This window comes from Neopelma chrysocephalum, unplaced genomic scaffold (assembly GCF_003984885.1).
Source record: "Neopelma chrysocephalum unplaced genomic scaffold, ASM398488v2 Primary Assembly neopelma1_26b, whole genome shotgun sequence".
NCBI lineage: Eukaryota > Metazoa > Chordata > Aves > Passeriformes > Pipridae > Neopelma > Neopelma chrysocephalum.
In genome coordinates this window covers 559,214-585,707 of record NW_020897696.1, presented here as the reverse complement: position 1 = coordinate 585,707, position 26,494 = coordinate 559,214, and the positions used below count along the sequence as shown (strand labels likewise).

Below are 26,494 nucleotides of genomic sequence, written 5' to 3'. Positions count from 1 at the left end.
TAGTTGAGCTGGGGCAGAATTTGAAGATTTTAATGAGGTTTTCTACTAGCCCTGCTAGAGCAACATTTGCTACTACACATCCAGAACTTCCTAGAACCTTGTTTGCAGCAGTTGTATCTGCAGCATGTGCCAACCAACTCTCCAGCCATCTTCAGTGACTAGGAAGCATCAGACTCAGTGTGCTTGGTGTTCAGCTCCGGTGTACCACAAACACATCAGAAGAACCATACATGAGCACACCTGTGCAACAAATAAACATGTATTTATCTATCTCCTGAAAACCTCAAAGGAAATACAGCAACTGTAGCTGTTAGAAAAATTATCTGTGAGGAAGGGGTAAGGGCTGACTTGCTTGTCAAAGGTCTGATGTGTAGCAAATATTGTGACATCCACAACTCTCTTTTAAGTAATTTATTGGCATCAGGAGTGGGGAATTTGATGTCTATCATCTTTTTGATCAATTCTAGCATACAAGTTATTACACAGTGCTGAGTGGTCACAGCCCCACTGGGAACCAACATCTTACAAAATTGCTCATTATTCTCTTGAGTATGGAGAACCTCAGCTGAAAGAGATTAATCAGACTTGCACATCTGGCTTCACACAGTTTTCTTCTTTTCTGTTAAGAGTGCTTTGTTCAATGATTTAAGCCTCTGGTATTTTTCTGCTGAGAAGACACTTACCATAAATTCCTTGTTCATATTTTCCCTGTCCAGCTTCTTATTCATCTACAGATGACCATGGACATTCCATGCTGGAGACAATAGCTGTTTCCACCCCTCACTTGTTCACTAATCTGTCCACATAGTAAAACTTGCAGTGCCAAAGTCTGCATTACTCATGTTGGTGAAGATACACTGTTACGTTTCCAAGGGAATGGACTGAACTCTCCTCCCATTGTGGTCATCCTCCTTTTAACCATTTTTTTCAAACAGACAGAATTCTCCTGAAGATGAAGGGCAGACAAGTAGATTTAATGCCTCTGGTTTGTTTTCATGGATCTGTTTTGGTATTAGGACTATATTCAGGCTCAAAAACCTGGGTGTAAAACAATCTGAATAAAGACATTAAAAATAATGTGCAGGATTTTTGTCAGGTGTCCAGTGGAGTCACTCAGCACTGATAACCACTGAAAACATGTTGATGTGCAGTATTTATTTAATTTTAAGTGGAAACTAAAGGTCCATACCTTTGTTATGAAGAGTGGAAACCAGGGCATGCACATCTGATTCATGATGGAATGTGTGGCTACTTGGGATAATTAAGCTAGATTTGTTCTCCCATACAACTCCAGAGCTGCAGTGCCTGTGTCACAACTCTACTAAATGAATGATTGTGTGAGAAAATAAATTTTCATTATATTTTAGAAGGAAGAAGGAAGGATTTCTGTTTGGTTTATACTTGAACTATTTGACATGTCATGCTCACTCTCTACATAGAATATTGCTCTGATCTTCAAGATCAAAAAAGGCAGCAAACCCAGAATACTTTCAGTTATTCTTTTGTCAAAAGGAAGATATGCCTGCAGTTGGGATCTTTTTGAAGCCACCGTTAAGTATGACTGCTGCAGAGTAATGGGGCGTCCAGACACAGGCACTGTCAAATGAAGACTTTAATTGAGATACTGCAAAAAAGGATCTTAAACCAACCATCAAAGCTGCGTTTGTCAAAATGGAAGTGCAGATGTCAGTGTAGTCTTTGTAATTCAGTAAGAGCTCTAGAAGTAAAATTGCCTGAAGCACAAGCATAAGAAAAAGTCCACTTTGTTACTACAAATCCCATAGGAAGCTTATTCTCAGGGCTCTATACAATTTACTCTTTTATCTTTCTGTTATTTACATTTTATTGAAGAGGTGTGTTCTTTTATGCAGGATACCAAGAGGTAATATATATAAAGAACATGTATGTAAGAAGAGCTTTGTGTGCTTGAATAGAAAATCCTGGAAGTGTTTTCTTTGTACTGCTTTGGCAAATCCTTGAGTTATATTTCAACCTTGATGGAACCATCAGAAGAATTTTTACCTGCAAGAGACAGCATGCCAAGTGGATTTGATATTACCTTGAAGGCAAATACTTGGATTTTACTCTCTATAACTCCCATTCTGCAATGTGGAAAGGCCACTTTTTCTCCATGCTTCTATGTTGTGGTTTAACCCCAGCCAGCAGCCAAGCCCCATGCAGCTGCTTGCTCACTCCCCCACCAGTGGGATCAGGGAGAGAATCGGAAGGGTAAAAGCCAGAAAACTCATGGGTTGAGATAAATACAGTTTAACAGTAAAAGCAAAAGCCACACATGCAAGCAGAGTAAAACAAGGAATTCATTCACTGCTTCCCATAGGCAGACAAGTTTTCAGCCATCTCCAGGAGAGCAAGGCCCCTGTCACATGTTCCCTGGTTACTTGGGAAGACAAACGTGATCACTCCAGACATTCAGCCTTCATCCTTCTTCTCCCCATTTTATGCACTAAGCATGTCATATGGAATATCCCTTTGGTCAGAGTCACTTGTTCTGCCTGTGTTTCCTCCTAACTTACCATGCAACCGCAGTCTCCTTGCCAGCAGAAAAGCTCTGTGTCAAAACTGCCCAGCAACAACAAAAAGGTCTCTCTATTATCAACCCTGTGTTCAACACAAATCCAAAATGCAGCCCTATCCATCCTAAGGTTAATTAAGAAAATTAACTCTACCCCAGCCAAAGCCAACACAGTGTATTTCGTCTTTGCACTCCCTTTGACTCCTCTATGTTGTTAGCCTATAAACACCCTGAAGAAAGGGAAAACTTACTGTCAATGTATTGTTCCTAGTGCAGCAAAACCACTAGTATTAAGTGGATACTGTGGATGCAACGAAGCTGTGACTAGCACTAAAATAAGTCAAAAGGTGTATCTGAACTTGGGTCTATGCATGGTCTTTTTCCACCTTATGATCTTCAATCATTTTCTAGAGGTGTTAGTGGTTGGAAGTCCTCCTATTCACCCTTGTGCACCCTAGCTATTAGATATGAATGGTAGTACAGGCAATATCCAGAATAGGGTGTGAAGGAGGAAAGAATGAAGGGGGCGAGGGCAAGGATAGTTAATACTAAGAAGAACCATCTGGAAAAGAACTTTTGAAATCTGATTGCACTGAGGAAGGTGATGACTTTTGGAACCTGGAGAGCAGCAGGCTTTCTTGGGTCAAAAGAAGATTCTGGTCCTGCAATTCACTGACCGTGTTACAGCAAGAAGAGTGGACTGAAGCAGCAAGAGACCAAAAATCATGCAGACCTTGCCCACAGAATTACATTGCAGAGCCAAATGTCTGCAGTATTACAGACTGGAAAGGGCCTGGTCTTGCTCCAAAGAGATAAACTCACAGTTGCAGCTCAAGGTGTATGTATGTGCTCTCTCCTTTGCTCTTAGCATATGTTGTGAGCATTTCCCCCACCCATCTTGGCAACTACAAGCCCTCATGTTACTTCTTTTCCCTTCTCAAAATATTTCAAAATGCAACTCCAAAAATCTCCATCCTGCAGTTGAGTTCTGGAAGAGAGGTTTTTAGGTGGACCTCTCAATGATTTCTCATTGAAGTCAGGGAAGTCTTTGCCTGGCTGGTCAACTATGGGTTTTAGTGAACATGCCTAGAGTTAAAAAGGTAAAATTCAGTGAATGAGTCCAGAGAAAAGTGCCTACCAAGTCTTCTGTAAAAAAAATACATGAGTCCTAAAAATCTGCTGCCCTTTATATCTTTTTCCTCATATACCCTTCATTTTTCCAAACCTCTCCTGTTTAGTATTCAAACTATCTTTTCCCACTTGCCCTGTAATGTAATTTTTAACACCAGATGTTTTGCACATTACAAAGCTGTAAGAAGCGTGACTTGTAGTAATTGCACTGCAATGCCTGAGAATGATCATGAATCCCTGAGCTTTTGCTCTGTCAGTGACGGTGGTGAGTCATGCTGTAACTTCAGGCACCAAATTGCTCTCTCCCTATTTGCGGGTCTGTTGAGTGGAAGATGTGCTTACCTCGCAGGGCTATTTTGGAGGATTTGGGCTTTAAAGCATCAAAGCATGCCACAAGCCTTGTTAAGCATTGCTTAACATGTTAACTAAGGGGCGCGCACAGCCCTGGGATGTTTTTTGTGAGACTCTGAAGCGCTGCAAAACAATATTTTTTCTGAAGACCACACTGAGTGTATGGTGTGCAGAGTCATCTCTCGCAACAGGGGAGGGGTGCACACTCCTGTGTTGACTAGCAACCTCAGTAGCTGCTCACCCAGGCTGATACTCTGATCTCCATCTTAATGACATGAAAATTAACACCAGGGCTCTCTTTCTTTTGTTTTAGATCCTGGCGCTCCTGTGAAACTGCCTTGTATGCCAGTTAAACTGTCACCTCCACTACCTCCAAAGAAAGTCATGATTTGCATGCCTTTAGGGGGGCCAGATCTCTCTCTCTCATCCTATTCCACGCAGAAGAGCTCCCAGCAACCTTTGACCCAACAGCATCACACTGTCCTGCCATCCCAGTTAGCAGCTCACCATCACCAGCTCCAGTACAGCAGCCACAGCCAACACCTTCCTTCTGGGTCCAGCACGTTGCCCATTCACCCTTCAGGGTGTCGGATGATAGAGGAACTGAACAAAACACTAGCCATGACCATGCACAGGCTAGAAAGGTAATGGATCAACTTTTAAAATTACATCTTGATGTGAACCGTTTTCTGCTAACCTTGGTATCTATATCATCACTTGAGTTATGTTCATAGTACTTGAATGAGGTGTATCATCTGGGGTCTAACAACTTCAGGGCAGAGTCATTCCTGGAGAAACAGGAACAGGGGAAGAGCCTTTCCAGGCCTGTTTGACAAGTTTGTGGCAGAAAGGAGATAGAGACCAAATTTCATGAAGCCCAATTTCCTGTTCAAGGAAGTAGATAATACAGTCAGTGCTAAAGTTTTAATAGGACATGCCTGGCTTCCAATATATACTATAGAGTGCATAACTGCAGAGCTCCAGTTGTGTGTAGGATTGCGATATGCAAGGAAAGGAAGTGGAAGATTCATAAAAGAGCAGTAATAATCCAATGTGCTACTCAAGCAGAGCACTTGATTAGTATTACCAATTAGCTCACAACAATCTATGTGGACTTCCTACAAGTCACTTAAAGGGGTTTTAATACAGTATTTAAATTATTTCAATTCATTTAAATTAAATTATATGTTTGATCTTAAAATAAGTATTTAACCTATTCCACAGCAGCTACCTTCTTAGCCATTTGCATCTGAAAGAGAGTAGCACATTTGATCAGCCCCCACCTTGGGGCTGGTTTTTGTTACTGTCACTTGTGAGTATCTCTGAATGCTGCTCCAAATAATCTGACTAAGTGAAGCATGTTGTATAAATGCAAGCTATCCTCATAGACTGAAAGATCAGCAAGCTTTGGAAAATTTTTTTCATCTTGTAGTGGAAAACTGAGGAAGTCCCAGAAGAGGAAAGGTAGTCAAAAAAAAAAGACATGTTTTATTTAGTACCAAGGGCAGCTTTGTAGCCAGCTTGTTCCAGGAGCATCAGATCATCCTGCTCTCACACAGGAAGATAAAATATTTGATCTAAAAGACAAAATGCTTAATGATTTACCCCAATACCTCTTTGTGATAATGTTACCTTCGTTATATTGCATAGTTTAAAATAATTGGAGTATTCGTGGCAAATTTTCCTTACTGCCTGAAAAGCCGTCAGGACACCAGAAGCCATCCCACACTGCCGTCTTATTTCAGTACTGGAATAGTGATTACATCATGAGGTGAGGGGTGCAGGTTTAGTTTCTACAGCATGAGGGAATTCTCAGCTGGGGAAAAACTGGTGGGACTATGAAGGAGATTCCTAATCCCATCGGTAAAAGAACTGTAGAGGTAGTTAGAAAGAGCATCCACATTGCCTCTCCACACCATACCCAGTGACTACCCATTTACCTCTCACATTGCCAGCGTGGCTAATCAGGTGCATCTGCATCTCCCCAAAGCTCAATGCACCAGGCACAGAGGGGTAGCTGTTGTATCCCAAAGGCTCCTTTGGGGCTACACTGCCCAGGCCATCCCCCGCTTAGGTTGGATATCTTACTGTCTGGCTCACACTGTGCACAGAAGGCACTTTGTTATCCTGAGCTCAGTGACATCTCTCAGAGTATGACTTCATTGTGGCATCTGTTACCCCTCAGCAATGAATGCTCCAATTTCTAGTCATCCATCATGCTTATGTGTAAAAATACATTTAACTGATTTAAAGAAGGTGATACTGTTTGTACATAACTATTAATTTGAAGCTGAAGCTCTGCTGCTTGTTAAAAACCGAATAAGGTAGGATTCATTTCCCAATGTGAAGCAATTGCCTCCCATTACAGAAGAAAATAAGAAAAGGTTATGGCACTGATATTTCACATTTAAAATTAATAGGAGTCCTAGTTCATGGTATTGCAGGCAGTTGATTTTTCATAGCCTTTTTGTATTGATGAACTGTTATTTCAATCACGGATTAATTTATTGAGTACTTCAGTTGTGCTCCTTGTCAAAACAAATCAATAACTTCTGCATTCACAAGGGAGAATATAGGGGATGACCATTTCCTCTGCAAGAGCAATTGTTCTTTTTATAGTACTTAGAGGTAAAAGTATTTCAAACCATTTACATGTCTGTGGAGCTAACGCTTGCTGTTAAATTCTTAAATTGCTTTTTCAAGACACATTGTGATCTAGGTAAATTTGCTACATTTTCTTGAATATTTGTGCAGATTTTTAAAATATATTTATTTAACTTGGGAGGGGATTATTTGTACCAAATGCCACTGTTTTCCACTATTTTTTACGGCAGTTATCTTCCCTTAATTGTATAAAATCTGCATTAAACCCAGGAGAGATTACACTGCAATATTTGTCATTGTACACTTCAGCCCAGAACTCTTGAGGGCCTGTTAAAACTGCAAAGATCCTTCTCTCTGTTTAAAATTTGGGAGTGTGCTCACATCTGTTGCATGCATAGGATATGCAACGACACCCTAGTTTCCTATATGAACTTTACAGTTGCTTCCAAGATAACAATGTACTGGGTCACTGCTGTTGGGTCAATAATCTTGAGGAGATAAGAGAGCCTGTCAAGTCTCTGAGGCCCCTTCTGGGGAATGCTAAGGTTCATTAGCAGCTTTTTTTTTTTTTTTGCTAATCTCAGACATTATCTCAAAAGAATCCTACCATTTTACAGAATAATTGCCATGCTGCCAAATCTGGCAATTTGGGGGATTATTTAGACTAGTGGGTTTTTTTAATAAGGAAGGATTATCTAGACAAGTACAGGTTTCTGCTTTAAATTTTTTCTTTTATTTTCCTTCAGGAATTTTTCCTTTTCTTCCTTGTGTCTAGTTTCTTTGGTCCTGCTGCAGTGAAAGCTCTTCAAGGCCATTTAAGCTCCATTGATACACACTGAATCCATAACCAGTTTGTGTCAAATCCACATTTTGCCCAGTAAACTTTTATTAGACCTCACAACTCTTCTCTCCAACCAGATCTGTGAGTGTGGACAACAACAAAGAATGAAAGGCTGAAATATCCCCTTCCTGTAGCAATCTAGATTTTTTCCTTACACAGATAAGGTCTCTATAATTCAGACAGTCTAACACTGATAGTTGAAATCAGTGCTTTGCCAATGAGCCACAAGCTTGCCAGAGAAAAATGAGCTCTCCCTCAGTAAGGGCCTGGAAGCCAGAAGTTATTTTGTTGTCTTTGACCTTGAGAATACCACTGAGCCACTCTACCTCTATTTTCCCCTCTGCAGGAGTGATTGCAGGTTACTGCCTCACGTAGATCTAGTGCATATTAATAAGTTAATGTCTTGAGGTACATTAAAAGCATGTAATAGCTATTCAAGTCCCAGTTGCTCTTATGACTTAAAATGGCAGTTAATTCCTGGAATTTTTTTTATTCAGTTTTATTACAGACATTATAGAACATTAAGTTCATTTGCACACTTAACACTTTTGATTGCAAACATTTTGTGGGACTCATAATGTCTATTCATAATCTATTCTCAGAAGGGCAATCTGTCCCTTGTCATAGTATGACTATTATGACATGTCATTTGTGCTACCAGTTTGTCTCTATTTTTCCTGATAAATTACCAGTTTTATTATAGATTAAGTTGAAGCAGAAAAATGTGTAATTTCCACATAACCTTTTGTCTGCAACCTCTGTTGCCAATTTGTGCCCTACTGCAAACGACTTTTCCATTCAGTCCAAAGGGTACATGTCAAGCATTAGTAAAATCTAGATTTGGGCACTGTTTTTTAACATTTCAGAATGCATTTTAAGAGTTGGTGAAAATCTGATAAGCCCTGACACCAAAATATACAGGTTTCATCCTCCTGACTGAAACGAACTTGAGAAGACCATGCCCCAAAGCTGTGAGCCACAAAAAGCGACAAAGGAAGCTTTAGCAACTCTCTGGTGCCACTGGAATGTGTCTTTAATTTTGACTTAGCAGGGCATTTCCTTGATCTGAAATAACCTTATTTTCTGCCTTGCCCTTATAGTTCTCGGTCTGTCTGGAAAGGTGGCAATTAATTTCAATTACTCTGTGGGCTCATGTACAGGAGCAGCTGAATCAAGACCTCTTAACAGTTCTTTAGTACCTACGTTGAACAAATAAGTGGCAATATCTCACTCCGGGAGTGAGAATTGCCTATGTGGCAGAGCAGTGAAAAAGACAGTGTGTGAGACCAGTTCCTCTGGGACACCCAGCCCATCTTCTGACTGTAGATTTATGAAATGAAATGCATTAGACATTACAGTCAGTGTCTTGTAAATCTTATAAAACGTATTTGAATCAGAAAGCATTTATCCTCCATAAAACTTGTCAAGAGAATTACCTCTTGTCTAAACTTTAGCATTGCCTAAGGATAGAAACGCAATATTTATAACTGCCTTCTCTCTCTGTCTCACACACGTGCCTGTAGTAGAAACATATATACAATGGTTTAAAGTTTTTTCAGATTTTTGTTTTAACTGGTAAGTACAGAAAAGTGTACTGTGGATCTGAAAACATGCTGATAAGAATGTAACCCTTTATTCCAAAAATCAAAGGGCTTGAGATAACAGATGAGAAGCGTGGGGTTTTTTTCCACCAGATTTTACAGGAAGGATTTCACTTTTTTTCTTTTTGATTTTGTCTGTACCATGAGTCCCTCATAAGCTTCAAATGAGATTTTTCATTAAAATATTTTCCCATAAGAAATGTTGCAAGCTATAGTAATGTAACTTTTTTGCTGTTTTGATCATGTAAAGATGATGCAGCAATAATTGCAAGTGCTTGTACTAGTGAGCTATGAATTATTCAAATCCATGTGTTAAGATGCATTTATTGTCTTGAAACAAGTTCTTGCTTCACTGTAGCTTTGTTCTCTAATTTTGTTGCAAAACACGAAACTGATTTTTAAAAAGAGCTATTTCAAACAACAGTATGTTTTTTGGTGAATAATGCTGAAAAATTTTGTGGTGTAGGCCACCTAACCATGTGAGAGTTTTGCTAATGATCCAGAGGAATTTATACACAATGGACATATCCACTGACCTTGATTCGTCTTTCTTAAGTATACTGCAGTACTGCATGTATTTCGTAAATGCTTTGCTTAGACAGCTGACTTAGCCAAAATGCCTTGGAAAAGGCTGATTTTAATCAAGAACAACACAAAACACCAGGAAAAATGAGGGGCTTAAAATAGAAAGTAGCATTATCAAGAAAGTGAATGATTCAGAAAAATTACAATGAGATGAGAAGCTGTCTATTTCTAGATCACTAGTTCAAATAAAGATCCTCTGTGGTAACTTGTAACTCTTGTTGCCATCTGATACCTGCTCGATAACCTAAATTGATGAATCACTTTGATATCTGTTACCCTATGTACTCACGCATAAGGATGCATCTGTAACCTACATCCATCCTACACAGAACAGGAAATAACCAAGTAGTCCTGGATGCTGAACTACTTTTTGCTCCTTTCATTTGTACTTCCAGAAAGGGCTTAGTGAACTTGTACTTACTCTCTGTGTATGTATTGGTTTAGAATTAACTTAATGATCCAGTGGTTATGTGTTCACTGTTCGAAGTTTTTTTTGTTGTTGTTTTTAACAATGTTAATGGAATTTAACAGTATTATAATTTCTTTCTGAAATTTGATTTCCTGCCTTTCCTCATAAAAAGACTTATTCAAAAATTAGGTTACAGGGAAAACAGATTTAATGAAGTTCATAAGATTAAAATTCTTGAAGTTTTTCAATAAATTAAAAGTTAGCTGAAAGTTTTTAAATATTGTAGTGCGTTGATGTGTCATTTATGAGAATTCAGCTGATGAATTTTAAAACTACATCAGGGATAAAGTTTTTTGGGTCAAAGTCATTGAAGTTTAATACAAAAATTCACAAGCCAGTTATTCATGAATCTCTCTTACTTTGTGATACAAAACATGGACTATCACTAAGAAAATGGATTTTCTCTTAAAGGCATCCAGTAAAGCTCTGCATCTTATTGTTGGTTAGTCTGCAATAGTAAATGTTAGAACTAACAAAATGATTTCTTTGAAGCCGAATGTGATAATAACAGCATGGTATGGTTTCCTCACAGGATCCAAAATCTTTTCTTCCCCTTAATCTCTAATCATATTGTGGACTAGCATTATATCCAGAGATCTACATTTTAGAAGTCTTTCTGTGATTATATCTGGCAGCCATTTAAGAGTCCATGTTAACTTTAGGGCTAGAAGAAAGCAAAATGTTTCACTTGACTCCGTAGAAAATAATTTAAATCATTTCAAGATGCAGAATGGCTCTGGTATTCAGAGCAGGCTAAAATGTTCAAGGGAATTGAAGCTACTCAGTACTCGTTAAGGAGAGATCCAAATTTGTGTGCCTCCAACTTGGCCAGCACATCTGCTTTCACACCTATGTTCTTCTGGAAAGTAAAGTGGGAGTTTGACATATAGAGGATGTCCAACAGGCAAATGTTCCCCATTTTTCATATAGCTGTTGCCTCAGCTGGGAATTGAGAGGGTAGTTTCTGCTGTCTCACAAATAAACCTAAGCTGCCATCATTTTTGCCTGCCAGTCTCTCATTGTGATTTCACACTGGAAAAGCAACATAAGCTATTAGATAAAAATTGGCTGGGAAACAGGGTTCTGTCTCTGACTTTTCCTTTCACCTTTTGTTTGACTTTGGTCTTCACCTCCTCATGTTCCTGTTTCCCTATTTGTATTGATATGTTCCTAGGTAAAGGGCTTTGAAATCAACACAAAAACAGAGTAGATGGTAGCAGTACTGAACACAAGCCTTAATCTAGTGAGCTGCAGAAAATAATCAATCACACTGTGGCAAAAAAAATATGTTAGCTCCAATTCTGATTGCTCTTAAGCACCTGGCTGGATAAGGAGCCCAGGCAGGAAAAGGGATATCATCATGGCAGAGCCCTCAATATATAACTGTGACATTAGCAAACAAACCTCCCAGATTTTAGTTATTTTCCTGGTTACTCTCACCGCCTCCCAAACTCTCTTTTCTCCAAGCCCCCAGTTCCACATGCTCAGCCCCCTGCACTTCAGAGAAATGTGCCCTTGCTCTCCCCTCAAGCCAACATCATCTTGCCTGAGGAGTTTTTCCTCTGTTTTCCATCATATTTTCACTCTGCCTTTCCACAGTTATCCCCTACAGTGTGTACGTTTCCTTCTTCCCAGTCTTATTCCACCTTTTGCATTCAGGTGAGACATTGTCTCCTTACTGCCTGCACACCAGCGGAGAGGTCACACAGACACTGGGTTGAAGGCAAGCTTACCATTCTGAGTAGCTGGTCATGAAGTATTTGCTACTAGTACTTCATCCTGGCTGCAAGTATTTCTGCCTGCATGCTGTCCTACCTCTCCCTAATAAGTGTTGTACCCTAAATCTAAGGTGTACTCAGTTTAAACCCATTAGATGTCTTGCTGGTCTTGAAGATCTTTCTGTTCTCATTTCTTCTCAAAAAGGGATTAAAGACCACTACTTTCCTAAATACAGTGAGAGAAGTAACTCTGTCTTTCACTGAGCTGTTTCCTTTAGTTTATTTATTTGTTTTTCTTTCCCAACAGCTCTGGTTTACACACAGGTGACAGTGTTACAAAAACAGGACCTGGGGGCCTTCCAGACATGAGACAAGTGCCAACTGTTGTGATCGAATGCGATGACAATAAAGAAAATGTGCCTCATGAAACGGACTATGAAGATTCTTCCTGCCTCTATCCAAGACAGGAGGAGGAAGAAGAGGAAGATGAAGAGGAGGACAACTCATTATTTACAAGTAAGATTCATTCCATCTTTCCTTTCTCATTTATTTAATTTTCAGTCTGAACTTACAATGCACAAGGGAAACAAAAGGCCTGTGTACTTTCTTTCTTGACTGTGGCTTTTGTATCTCTCAGGGCTTGACTATGTGGAGATGTAATCCACAATAACAAGTAGTATGAATTTATAGTGATTTCCCTAATCCACATGAATCCCTGTCTGGGTAGCTCTCAGACTAAATTCAAATGACTGGTATTGGCTTATATTAGTTCACTTAGAAATTTTGGATTCACTTTCCCAAGTGTGCACATACTTTGAAAGGGGTCACAATCAGAGGATTGGGCTCAGACAGAAGAGGTTAATTGATAGCCATATCACAATTACAGTCTGGGAAGGGACCTGTGGCCCCTTCCTGACCTCTCTAAGAAAACCCACTTCCTGACTCAGTGTGGCATCACAGGACTCTCACATATTGTACTTTGCATACAATAACTGTTTGTCATCCTACACATTGACCTGAAGTTTCAGGCCCTTGGATTTCTTTTTTTTCTGAAAACTGGAAGCAGTACAATCAAACAACACCCTTTTTAAAACACACAAAGAAGATTCTAAAACAGGCATATTTCATCTTCTCAGGACCCTCCCTTACACTGAAATTAAGCAGTGTTTGCTCTTAAACCTAAAAACAGAGCAGAACTGCACTATCTCACACTCTCCTGCCAAAGGCCAAAACCTTTCATGGGTTTGTCTCTTTCCGTCTATCTGTGTCTGTCTTCCTTGCTCAAACTGCTTTGGACACAAGCCTCGGAAAGCAAGCTTGAGCCACGAAACACCACTTGTTTTCACAGTGTCTTTGTCACTGTCTGGGAAGCAGTGTCAGTTAATGTACATGAAGTTCTGTGCTGCTTCTGATTGACTTTTGGTTTCTTCTGGTGCGAGCTTAGATGTCTTGATATTATATTGCAGGAGACACTCAGATACCTCTCTCTTCTGACATGCTGTAACTCTGATGCCTGCCCAGAATCTGAGGTCAAATTATTCATTACATTATGTGGTTCAGAAACTGTGCTAGAGAAAGCTACAGGAGCAATTCTTCTTCTCCACTCCCCTCTATGGAGCAATATATTAATTTTTTTTTCCTGTATACCTACCAATTTCAGCTTTTCCTTATTATGATATGAACTGAGGTTAATTGAGCACATGAAGTTAATGACATCCCTTTTCCCATAGTCCATACCAATGTAAATGAGAGCCTTGTATCCTCTCTTGGCTAGTACTTCTTTGCCAGATGCATGCTGTAATGAAATGATGACACCTCTTTTGGCAGAGCCTCTCATCTCTCCCACAGGCTCCCTGGCAAGGAAAATCTGCAGGAAGGACTCTTTAGCTATCAAACTAAGCAACAGGCCTTCTAAGCGAGAGCTGGAGGAAAAGAACATCCTTCCCATGCAGACTGATGAAGAGAGGCTCGAACTTAGGCAGCAGATTGGGACAAAGTTAACAAGGTAAGAGGCAAACATTTTTCTTAACTCTTGTTTTTGGAAATATGTGGTGGGATGCAGTTTTTATTCTTAGTCTTTAAACATTTGTGATCTGTCACAATGTTCAAGAGGAAAAGCCATGGGGAGGAAAAAAAAGACTCTAGACATTATTTCTGCTCCAATAAAACTTCCCTTATAACTCCCTAGTTTATTTTCCTGGCATATGCTGTGAAAACTTTGATTATGTTAAGTATCAGTACTGTGTGGAGCTGTGTGGATTTGGTTCTTTTTGGTGCATCACTGGGAAATATTCAGCTTTGATAACATTTTGGACTGTTGCTGCAGGTGCCATTTTATAAGCTATTAGTTTGGCCAATGGGCAGAGGTATAACTTTCTCTTCCGACTGCATCTCCATGAGTAGCTGAGACTTTTCCTGGTCCAAAATACTTAAGTCCTTCAGTACTTGCCTTGTTGGGTCAGGTTGGACAGATTTACCCTGTCTAGACACTTTCTTCTTCTTCATAGCAGTGTTATTCACCAGCTGTAATGGTTTTCCGTATTGCATGGGGTATAGAGGGGTGGCCATTAAATGTAGAAGATTTCTGAAAAAAATTAGTAAGTTGAGGTCAGATAGAAATGTCTAAGAACCTCCTATGCTCCAGCCATAATTTCTGTAATCAATTTTAACACTGTTAAGTTGTAAGCTTGATGGTATGTAGAGCTGGGGAATGCTGTTTAGGACCCTCGAGTGTGACTCTAAGAAAACCACAAGGACATGACTAGCCAGTTGTTGGGAACTTTCTTGTAGGTTTTGTTTTTTTAATTTTTAGGGTGGATAAGTAGGGAACACTGCTACCATGCTGTGGAGACAGGATGAATAGGAGCTCCTGGTAAATACCACTTTCAGCATTTTAGTTATTTTTTTCCATGGCTTTACTCTTTTTCATTTATCACCTATTTGGAAAAAAGTTACCACATCTTTCCAATCTGTCTTTGAAAGTCTTTGTGCTGGATCATGCTTAGCCTACTCCAAGACCTGTCTAATTTTTCAGTATCCTTGTTGAGGGGCCTCAGCAATCATGCCCAAAATATGTAAGATGGTACTACACTGTTGCTGGTAGTGTGATATTTTGGTTCAGTCTTTATTCAGCCTAATACCTTGTTAGACTGTAGCTGCACATGAAACTCTAGGCCCCAAAGAACAGCACAGGACAACAATGTCCCAGTGTTTATATGATTCATTTTGAACCATTTTGAAGCATGCGAAGAGTTGAAATTTTTATCTCTTAGTGTATCTCACTGCTTGACCTTGCAATGACATTGAACAGCATTTCCACTGTGTTGCCCATTTGCCTAAATCACCTAGGTCTCTCCAAAGTCTTCCAGCTCTGGCTGATGAAGGAAAGTAGTGTCATTTACAAGTATTGATTCTGCACAGCTCATGGTGCCCCAGGTCTTTTTCATTATAAGTATTTTATTTCTCACCTCTCCAAAACCTGCTTTTTCCCCAATTAAGAATGTTTCTTCAGCATATGCCTTTTTAATGAGGGAAGCTAATTTTGGCAATACCCAAACCCCTTCCTGTCTAAGACCCACATTCTCATAATGTTGTTTGTTTCCCCAGTTGCAGCTCTGCTAATTCAGTCTGAGCTATAATGCTTGATCTTGCCTTCTAATATTGCCCCTAGGACTTAGGGGCAATCACAAATAGTTCAAATAATTAAAACTGAGTATATCTGAGTTAAAAAAATAGCTGAGCTGAATGAAATTGTTTCATTCCCACTTTGTCTAAGTGTAAAATCACAGAAACTAGTAGAATTTCACAAGCCTTAACTGGAATGGTACAGTTGCCATTTAATTGACCTTTTAATTACTAGTATTTACAACTTAGCACCTCATCCTTTTGAGCAGTTGAAAACAATGAAGAAATATGGGGATAGAACAATTCTGTTCATCTCTAATATGCAAGAAGCAATGGGCATTTCAGCAGCAGAAAGGGAGGTGCCTGTCTTACCACTGCTTTGTACCTAAATGTAATGTATCCATGTGCACAGACTGTTGAATATTACATTAAAATTGAATATTTCAATTTGAACAGTATTTCTTCACTGTCCAGACTTCATTATTGAATCCATCCTTTGCTGTTGCTTGGTAATTGTCACACAGTGATGCTTACACGGTGATGCAAATGCCAAGCAAAATTAAAGTAGTGAAGCATTTATAGTCCTTAGAGAAGATGCTAGATGCAGACTATAATTGCAGCTGGCAATTTTGGATTTCAGAGGGATTTGTACTGTTCCACCAATAGTCCCCATGGGTTTAAAATAGCCAGCCAATCAAATCACATATGCTACTTACAGAAGTAAAAAATGCAGAATAAAAACTTCAGCATACAGTTATTGTCTGTAATGGATCAATTAATTTTCACCAAGAGGCTGATTAGGATACTTCAGTATTTATGCATAATCCTCACAGTATTTAGTTTGGAAGAGCTCATTGGCTGCCACATTTGGCAGATCAGAATTTAGTACTATAAAGAGGATGTAATTTTTAAAGATGCTTATAGCCAGGCATATTGAGATTGGCCATTGACATACTGTGTGGGACCAAAATCACCCCAAGTGTAGTTCCTCCAGCCTTATTAGAGTCTCATCAGGAATCAGTTTGGCAGAGAACGGTCTGTTCAGATCCTGTTTAAATGTAGCTTGGAACCTCTGAACCTCCTGTTAGTCCCAGGAAATTGTTATGACTGTATTATTGCATCCACCTACTGGAAGAGAGACTCCAGAGCAGATTTCACTGTGTTGCCTGTTTCCCATGCTGGGACGGTGGTGCCTTGACTTACATCAGACCAGCTGTAAGGTGAGGCTGCAGGGACTGTATCCTATAGCAGGATCTGGCCCATTACACACCTAAATGTTAGCTTAGCCATGAGATAAAATCTCTGTGCCTATCATAGAAACACTTCACATGTTCACAAACCTTTGCTGGTTTGTATCCTATATCATGGCTCAGCACATGTAGACCCAAGCAAAAATGGAGTTTCTTGACCAAAGTGGGGAAATATGTCCTAGCAAAGGCAGGAGATCCAATATGATATGAATTCCAGCCACATGAATAGGCCACTGCATCATGAGCAGTCTTTAACAGTAATTATGGCAACTAGTTACAGCAACTAATTAGAAGGCCTCCTCCTCTAAGCAAACCGTAACAGATTACTCCAAAATGTGATATGCACTATGAAGCAAGGAGCAAAAATAGTGAATTAAGATGCAGACCTTTCAGCTCATAACCACATGTGACTTGGAGATATGAAATGGATGCTGGAGGCCATGTTCTTGTCTGCTAAAAACCTTTACAGCTCCATTAACTTCTACTTTGAAATGCAAACCTTCTGTGCTAAGTAGATCTTTAAGTGAGTATTGGGTTTGGGGATTTTTTGGGGGGTGGTTTGGCTTTTTGGTTGGTTGGTTTGGGTTGAGGTTTTTTTGCATGTTCAGCTTCTCCCAAACTCCTCCTCCATTTTTTCCCTCTGGTGCCTGCACAGCTTCACAGCTGCTCAAGAAGTGTGTATATTTGACTGTAAGGCAGAAAGGAGAAAAACAGGGGTATGGAAGTTAACAGGGGTCTAGAAGGCAGAGGGAAAATACAGTTATACCCCTTCTGCCAGTCTCTCTGGCTGTGAGGGACTTGCTGAGAAGCACGGGTCCCCTGGTTATTCAGGGGCCAGCAGGAATTGCATTTAGCTTTCAGTGGCTATCAGTGTGAGAGGAATGGGGCATATCTGGGCCATGACTGTGAAACTTGGAGGTTCTCGAAGACGATGATAAAGGCATTGCCTGCCAGGAACCCCCAGTGAGGAGGAGGGCCTGCATTGGTGGGTGATGGACAGCAGAGCCACATGTCTCCCAGAGACTGCAGGACTGTCCCTGGTACTGAGACAGGTGCTTCAGTGCCAGTCCTGACATTTTCGTTTCACCAAGGAATCACAGTGGTGGTCATAAGAGACCACACAGATTTTCAATCAACATATTATTTAGTAAGCACAAGAGCTCTTTAGAAAAACACCAGACTTTGCTGAGCACTTTGCACTCCCTTAAACTCGGAAGACCTGGTTTCTCTGTGTGTCTTTCACAAAGTCTCTCCCATACCCTGAGACAATGTGTGTCTTTAGACTATGGCTGATATGCCGTGTATCCTACAAGAGAGGCTTTCTAAAGCACTCAAGTCTTTTTTGAGTCTTTTAACCCCCCAACTCTTGTGAAGGTGCTCATTAGGAATTAGATACAGGAGTATTAAAGCTGAGATTTTGGTCACCTGCTTTTCAAGAACACATGACAGCGTCTTTGTTTTCCATGAATTGTTTCCATCCTGTCTTTTCCTACCTGCCGGAATAGGATAATAATGCAAAAAAATCTGGTAATCCAGTGGTTATGATCATATTGCTAATAAACAATGTTAAGGGAACTTCTTATTATGTACAATATTATTACTGGTCAGCATCATGTCTATCTCATCAGCACACTCCTACCCACCTTGGGGCAGAGGGCACGCTGACTGTAGGTCAGGAGTCAGAGGAGGCACATAAAGGCTGTCCACAGGCAAGCGGTGCTTGTCAAGGACTGCTACCCTTCCCTGGCAGGTGCTACAGGCAGCCCGGTAAGATTTTGCAATCCAGTAAGAGTTTGTGCTGTGCTGCTGCCAAAAGCTGTTAGTTGTAGGGATCATGTTTAACCCAAGGCCATACCCAGTGTGAAAGTAGAGACATGAGGTCGGGGAGCAGCCCTCTGCACGTTAACTAAATAATAAAATGAGAAACAAATAAGGAAGAAAGTAACAAACTATCTATTGCCACCCTTGTGACTTTGAGGGGTGCTTTTTCTGTTATCAACTTAATCCTGTGAGTGTGTCACTGTGTATGTTCTGCTGGCTTTAAATGTTCTGCTTGCCTTAAAGCAGTGAATCAGTGGCAAGCTCCTCTGTCAGATATACAGTAGAGCTCTGCATTGGTTTTTGTACAGCCCTAGATTTATTCACTACAATACAGGGTGCTCTCCTTGCACTAGCAAGTGGAAAATATTGATCTGAAGCAATATAAGTAATGTATTGCAAGTATCATGAGGCAATAGATCACAGAGACGTGTGTGTGCATATAGCTGTAAATAAGTACATGGACATGCACACCTGCTGGATGTGTTTATAGTCCCATTGATGCTTTGGAAATAGTACCAAGATGTCTGTGACTGAGAAATGTAGCATGAGAAGTCATAAAACTTTATGGAGTGGCAGGTTTGACAGATGATGGTCACCTACTACCTTGTTCAGAAAGGTAATCTACTCTATGCATTCCCTGATCAATACTATGTCTTCCTCAGCTGTACTGAAAAAAGCTGCTTAGAAAAAGAAATCCTGTGATGAAATGAACTTGGTGAATTCCCACAAGTATAAAAAATTACCATTGTTTTTTTTTTTAAATGTCATGAGGCTTCCTAAAGGGTTTTTGGACTTGTTCAGATCAGGTACTAGAAAGAATAAGAAAGAAGAGCAGAAAAATAGGACAGTTTGGGAAAAGGATTGCACCTTGAGCATCACCGAGAAGATGACAGATATTACCAGTGCTGAGGAAGGGTCACTCTCAGAGGCTTGCACAGTTGTTGGGATGCACAGCAGTTCTGAAGTCTGAAGTTCTGAATAGTCCGAAGTGATCATTTTTATTTACTAAAATTTAGGCTGTGAAGAGATTCATTCAGCTTTTTGAAATGGTTAATTATTTAAACAGTGTTTCAGTTCTGTTAAGGGGAGGGTTTATTCAGCCAGAGGATGGCAGCATGATGGCCCCCGTTGAGTGTGGCTGAATCTCCTCATGGCTGTTCCCTATCTGGTGCTGTGGAGGTCATTTTGTGCCTTCCCCATCTCCGAGTCATTTAGGGATAAAAAGAATGGGCAGACAGCAGGATTAGGCTTTATTCATAGACCTCATTTTGTTGGGTAACGTGAAATAATTTCTTCCTAATTACATTTGACGTCTGCAATTCTCACACTTATTGTTAGCTTCCACTAATGAGAGAAAAGCAAGTGCCTAAAGCAAGAGCTCATCCCTGACGGCAGCACGCACATGTACATGTGTGCCGCTTGCCTCCTCACATGTTGGGTGCTGGGGATAAATCACACGGAAAATGGGATTGTGGTAAACAAGCTCATCGAAATCCTGGATTAGAGGGGACAATGCGACAGCGCTAGATACATGAATGGGGGTGACCGAGAAAAGCTGCAAAGGGCTGAGCCTAGGTTTTAACTGTGATGGTACGTAGGGAAAACAGCATTTTTTCCCTTTTAGTTTAGCTTCATGAGGAAACTCTTCATTTGTGGAAACCCCAAGGGAGCTATCTAAATTGCCCTTAGCATCTGGAGGAAGGCAGAAAAAGCAGGTGATTATTTATGGGTGACAAGCTGAAACTGAGCTATCACTACACATCTGGGCTCAATCACTGGGACTATATACTCCAAGCAGAACTAGTCTGGGTACAGATCTGCACATGGGTACAGATGGGAGTTGGGCTCTTTCCTGTGATCTATGTCCTGGTGAGCTCTATTGTGCTGAAAAGAAAAGTGGCTTTGTAGTTAAAGTATTCTGAGAAGTTGGCATCTTCCAGGAGCTTTCCAAACCTCAGGCAAGCCACTGAAAGAGACACATGCGCACATATACATATTTAAGGTAGTTTGGGGGATCTCAAAATGTACATATGTGTCTATGAACTTTGGAAAATTCCACTACTTGACCAGCTGTCATAACAGCAAAGTTTGTGTGCTTTAGAATAAAAACACCCACATACCGAGATCTCTTTAGACATCTGACTGTGTTTTTCAGGACAAGTATCCTAATTTCTGAGCACAGTTTGCGCTTGTCTCTTTATATTAAGAATTTATATTTATTTCCATGGCTAACATCATCATTCATCACAGAAAAAGGCATATCTAACATCATGAATGATGCTACTACTATTGTTTTGATAGTTGATAGTTGTTTTGCATTTCATAACTAGCAGCATGAGTTTGCTTCCTCTGAGTAATTTGTTATGGCAAAAGGTCAATGGAGCAATCAAGGGAAAGGGGAGGTGACGGTGCCACTGCAAAACACATCACCTCTACATGCTTTCTCGTATGGGGGATGGTCAGTCTCCTTAACCTTTGCAGCTCCACCTTGGAATGGGATGAAACTCTGCCCCCATCAGTTTTGCTCAACCAGGACCAGCAGATGTTTTGCTATTTATGAAAGCAAAGCCTCACAGAGTGGATATAGTCTGTCCTTGGGCAGATGTGTCTCTCCATGTTAGAAGGTGGAGTTTCAAATGTAAAGAGACATTTTATTTATATTACTATAAAGGAGAGGGAATGTTGTGCTGAGGAGGGGGATGATTTTAATAGCAGGCAACAGGCAGCAGGAAGCAACATTTGAGGGCAAGGTCTCCCCAGAGGCACCCATGTGACCACTGATGAAATGGAAAGTGTTTTCTCCATGTCAGAAGTTCATTTCAATAAGAGATGTCACCAGCCCAGAAAGGAATTTCTTATTCCTGGAGTCTGTCACTGCTCCCCATTGCCTGCTCTCATGGATTCAGTTCAAGTCACGCCACACTGTCGTTGCAGCATTTGTTTCTCCCATCCTTTCTGTGCAGAAGTCAAGGCAGAATATATTATGGGGTCACAATTTCATCTTCAAGCTTCCTATACTCTCCAGCCCCCTAATACAGTGTGCATTTGAGGTCTAATTCAGGCTGTCAACACAGCTGAGACAAATATATTAAGTCTACCTTAATTTCCTTTGTAGTTTCAGTGAGGTGTGGTATCCTTCATTTTCTGCCCCAAATTGATTGCAGTGTTGCTTTTAGTTGTCAAACTACTGTCAGCTTTTATCTAAGAGGAAACCACATTTCTCTGCTGGGCAAAATAATTCATGATGATATAATGCAAGCTTGTGGCGGTAGCAAAATAATGTATCTTATGTCTCTAGTAAGCAAGAGGCCACATGGAGTCCATGCAGTACTCTCTTTTGAGTAAAAGAATGGCATTAATAAAAACAGGTGAAACAAACACAAACAAGGAAGTAGCTACTTCAAAATATTATATTCTGGCTTTAAAAGTGAAGGTGGTTTGTTGGTTTTGGGTTTTTATCTTGCTGGTTAATACTGACAATTATAGGGCAGCTCCATAAAGAACTAGCTCATAAATTTCCACCTTGAAAGAAATCTAACCTTAAATCTTCATATTTTCTGTCTGCTGATTGTGCGGAGTTAATAAAAAACACAACAGTTGCTTAGCTTGGATGACCTTGTAATTTTTGTAAAGGAAAAAAATCACATAGCAGTACAAGTAAATAAAAGAAGCAGACTGGCAGGAATGAATTTCATTTTATAGGCTGATGATTGTAAAATGGAGAAATTGCTCTTTAAGCAAAATATTTAACCTCTCTCAGAAGTTACAGTTTGCATTTCCCCCCCCACCCACCCCTTTAGTGTATTGTGGCCTATTTGGCAACCCATGTGCAGGAGATTTAATACAGGCAATCCTTATAAAGCAGTCAAACACATAAACACAATTTTTTATCCTGACTCCAATCGGCTTTTAAATATATGTGTGCTCATATATGTGCACCATGGCTATTACTGGGAGTAGAAACAGGACTACTAGAGAAGTAAGTCTAACTTGTGTGCATGGTCATCTGTCTATGTCCAGAAACCCAAGAGTTTCACATGCAGGCTATTGTATGTGAGTAAACAGAGGTGATTTTTTGAAAAGTAGCAAATAAGATTTAATGTTTTATAGATTTGTTTTATATGGGACTAAACGTCTTTTGGACAAATATACCCAGAAAGCAAATATACTTATCATTACACTTGGTACCATTCTGTAAGGTTGGAATTTTGCATATTTTCTCTAAGACAGAGTGTTAACACAAAGATCACTTACAGATGAATAAGGACCTTTTTGCATACACACAGAAAAATTACAACCAGTCTTTTAGAGGCAAGTCTGGATGGGAATTATGCTCCTGTTTCAGTGCACTGAGATTCATAAGCACTGTATAGACCATATGTGGGAATTAACCAAAGTCCTTAGCCTCAGACCTGACTGTGTAAAATTACCATTTATGTTAATAACTTTAGTGAAGAGAACATGTTCTCCTCTGTGGTAGACCACATCAATGTGTTTCTAAGTGTACAGCCTGTAACATTCATTGCTTACCTTTCTGATAATAAATAACTTTCAAACCAGCAAACTACAGGGAAAGCACATTAGCACCAAGATAAATTCAGTAACTTGCTTCTTCACTGACATTGCTGAATTCAGGAGGCAGCAACACTATTGGTTAATGAATAATTAATAAAACAAGCATTCCATGTATTGTGTTTGCTAAATGAGCAAGCATCTATAATGTCAGCTGGACTATTTATCCTAAAGAATATTGGAGTTTTTCAGCATGCTGGAAAAGTCTTCACAGTTTCCTTTATTGCAGTAATCAAGACAGGAAGGGTCTTCCTGCCTCCCTGCGATCAACTGGCTTTGATTTAAAAGGTAGCCTTGCAAGCAGGAGACCCTGATCTCAGACAGCTGAGACTGCAGAGGTGCCAGCCTGCTTCTCCAGTGGGGAACAGGAATGGTTCCTGGACTGGGGCCTCTTCTCCTCTACAAGCTCAAGGACATCAGTTACCTGGTGGGATGGCATGCAGCAGCTTCGTTGCACCCAGACCCTGCAGGGAGGATCAGGCAGGAAGCTCACAGATTCGTATTGTCATAGATTGATTTGGGTTGGAGGGGACCTTAAAAGATCATCTGGTTTCAACCCCCTGCCATGGGCAGAAACACCTTTCACTAGACCAGGTTGCTCAAAACCCCATTCAACCTGGCCCTGAACACTTCCAGGGATGGGATATCCACCACCTCTCTGGGCAACCTGTTCCAGTGTCTCACCACCCCCTCAGTAAAGAATTTCTTCGTAATATCTAATCTAAACCCACCTTCTGTTGGTTTAAAGCCATTCCCCCCATCCTGTCACATGGACTTGCCCTTGTCAAAAGTCCCTTTCCATCTCTCTTGTTGGCTCTCTTAAGGTACTGGAAGGCTGCTGCATGTAAACTGTCAGTAAATGCTATCCTGGGGAGGCCCTCACAGAAGCTACAGGGAAAGGTCCCTACTCATCTGCCATGAAGGTCTCATCATGGCCCAACAGCCTGCCCACCTCCAGCTGGGCCTGGAAGCAGCATGGACAACAAGCTCCTTTGGCCTGTTGGGCTGCGCTGGGAAGTTGGAGCACCTGATCCACGGTCCCAGGCTTTCCTAGAGCATCCTCTGCCCCTCTGCAAGGGGGCAGCTTCTTCTGGGCAGCTTCCCTGCCCCAGGGAAGCTATAAAATCCAGGGTTCAGTTATAAAAGAAAGAGGGCAAGCAGCCCCTCTGACAGGAACTGGTTTGTTTGGAGTCAGGTTTACAGACACACTGCAGCTGCACATCACTCTTGAAGTGGGGAGCAACTTCTCTGTTGGGAGTTTGGTGCCTTCTTGAATCTCCCCATCATGGGATTTTCCAGTTGATCCCAAAACCTCCCTCTGCTCCTTTCAGGAAAAGGAGTGGGTGATGTTCCAGAGGTAGAACATCCCCTGAAACTCTTTCCTTTTGCCCGGTTAGCAGCTGCGTGTAAATGCCTGGTATCCTTCATCCTCAGGTTAGGCCAGGACCATTCATCATTCCTTTGTTTGGACAGACACAAATGATGAGAGACCTGCGCAATTGCAAGCATCACAGAGCTATGTGATACTCCACCATTTCATCTTCCCCCTCAGACTAGACTAGCAAAGAAAATCTAATACTTTGCCGCAGTCAAGAGCTGCCAACATTTTGCACTGCACTGTTTAATGCTGGCGAAGGGCTCCATCATGGTTTCTAATGTAACATGACAAATTAAAAAAGATTCAACAGCAGTGAAAAGATATGATATTTGCCTCTGAAACCCATCACATATGACACATTTTTGGGAGGTACTTTTATTTGCCCTTGTCTCGACTAATTCTTCTCTTCAGAGTCTTTATTCTGTCCTTTTTCATCTTGTATTTTGGTAGTGCAAGTATCCCCTCTCCACTCCACCTTGATTTGAGATACTGTGCAGTGCTTGGCCTCAGTTTGAAGGATTTTGGAGCAGATATAAAGACAGTGATGGGGAAATGCAGGGCATCAGTGAAGGAATACCAGGCATGACAACTCACTTGTCTCAACATCTTCCCTGATTGTTGCACACTTGACTGCCTCAGATTTGATTCTCCCACCTGCCCATCACTGTACCTTGCCTTACTCTCAACTCTGTGCACTTGTCACTAAACATGTCGTGTTTTAACAACTAGGGCATGTGTTAAAATCTTCCAGAGAACAATGCTCCCTCACTATTCAGCATAAAGGTATATCTGAAAGGATGAATTTGACCCAGCATTACTAAAAATTCAGTGCCATCCTTATTTTCTTTAATATTTCTTTGGTTGGTCGTGGCAACTGGGAGAAGTCCTTCCAGACAAGGAGGAAAGCAAATGTCACTCCTATGTTCAAAAAGGAGGAGTCGGGGAATTATAGGTCAGCCAACCTCACCTTGATCTTTGGGAAGGTGATGGAGCAGCTAATCCTGGAGGATTAGGCACGTAAAGGACAAAAAAGTCGTAGTAGTAGTCAACATGGATTCACTAGGGGAAGTCATGCTTGACCAGTGTGAACTTCTACAAAGAAATGACTGATCTGGTAGACAAGGGGGGAACAGTAGATAATGTCTGTGTAGTCTTCAGTGAGCCTTTCAACATTGTCTCCCATAAGATTCCTCACTTGTCCAAGTATGGGCTGGATGGGCAAATGGATTGAAAACTCTGAATGGCTGGTCCCAGAGGCTGGTGTTGAATGGCACAAAGTCTAGTTGGACTCCAGTAATTAGCAGTGTACCCCACGGGGTCAGTACTGGGTCCAGTCCTCTTTAACATCATTCATTAATGATCTGAGTGATGGGCAGAGTCCATCCTCAGCAAACTTGCTGATGACACCAAGCTGGGAGGAGTGGGTGATGCACCAGAGGATTGTGCTGCCATCCAGAGGGACCTTGACAAGCTGGAAAAATGGGCTAACAGAAGTCTCATGAAGTTCAGCAAAGGCAAGTGCTAAGTCCTGCACTTAGGAAGGAACAACCCCATGCACCACTATATGCTGGGGGCCGACCAGCTGTAGAGCATCTTGAGAGAAAAGGATCTGGAGGTCCTGATGGACACCAAGTTGGACATGAGCCAGCAACTTGGCCTGGTGGGGGAAAAAATAGGGCTAATGGTATCCTGGTCTGCACTAGAAAATAAATTGCCAACTGGTCAAGGGATGTAATCTTTTCCCTCTACTGGGCATGGGTGAGGCCACATCTGGAGTGCTGTGTCCACTTCTGGCTCCTCTGTAGAAAAGAGATATGTGCCTATGTGAGAAAATCCAACTAAGGGCCACAAAGATGATGGAGATGATGAACTGGACCATCTCTTCTATGGGGAAAGGCTGACAGAGCTGGGACTGTTGAGCCTAGATAAGAAAAGGCTCAGGGGATCTTATCAATGCATATAAATACCTGAAGGAAAGGTGCAAAAGGGACAGAGCCAGGCTCTCTTCAGGATCAG

The 26,494-nt window shown here is 40.9% G+C and overlaps 1 protein-coding gene across 7 annotated transcripts in view; it reads left to right on the top strand.

Moving 5' to 3' along the window:
• PHACTR1 (phosphatase and actin regulator 1) overlaps positions 1 to 26,494 on the top strand; it is a 302,232-nt gene that overhangs the window by 239,492 nt on the left and 36,246 nt on the right. For all 7 annotated transcript variants that reach the window (XM_027676174.1, XM_027676173.1, XM_027676177.1 and 4 more), the window contains 3 exons: positions 4,329 to 4,659; positions 12,141 to 12,349; positions 13,682 to 13,838. In XM_027676174.1, coding sequence (XP_027531975.1) covers positions 4,329 to 4,659; positions 12,141 to 12,349; positions 13,682 to 13,838 — 697 coding nt within the window. The remainder of the gene's footprint in view (positions 1 to 4,328; positions 4,660 to 12,140; positions 12,350 to 13,681; positions 13,839 to 26,494) is intronic.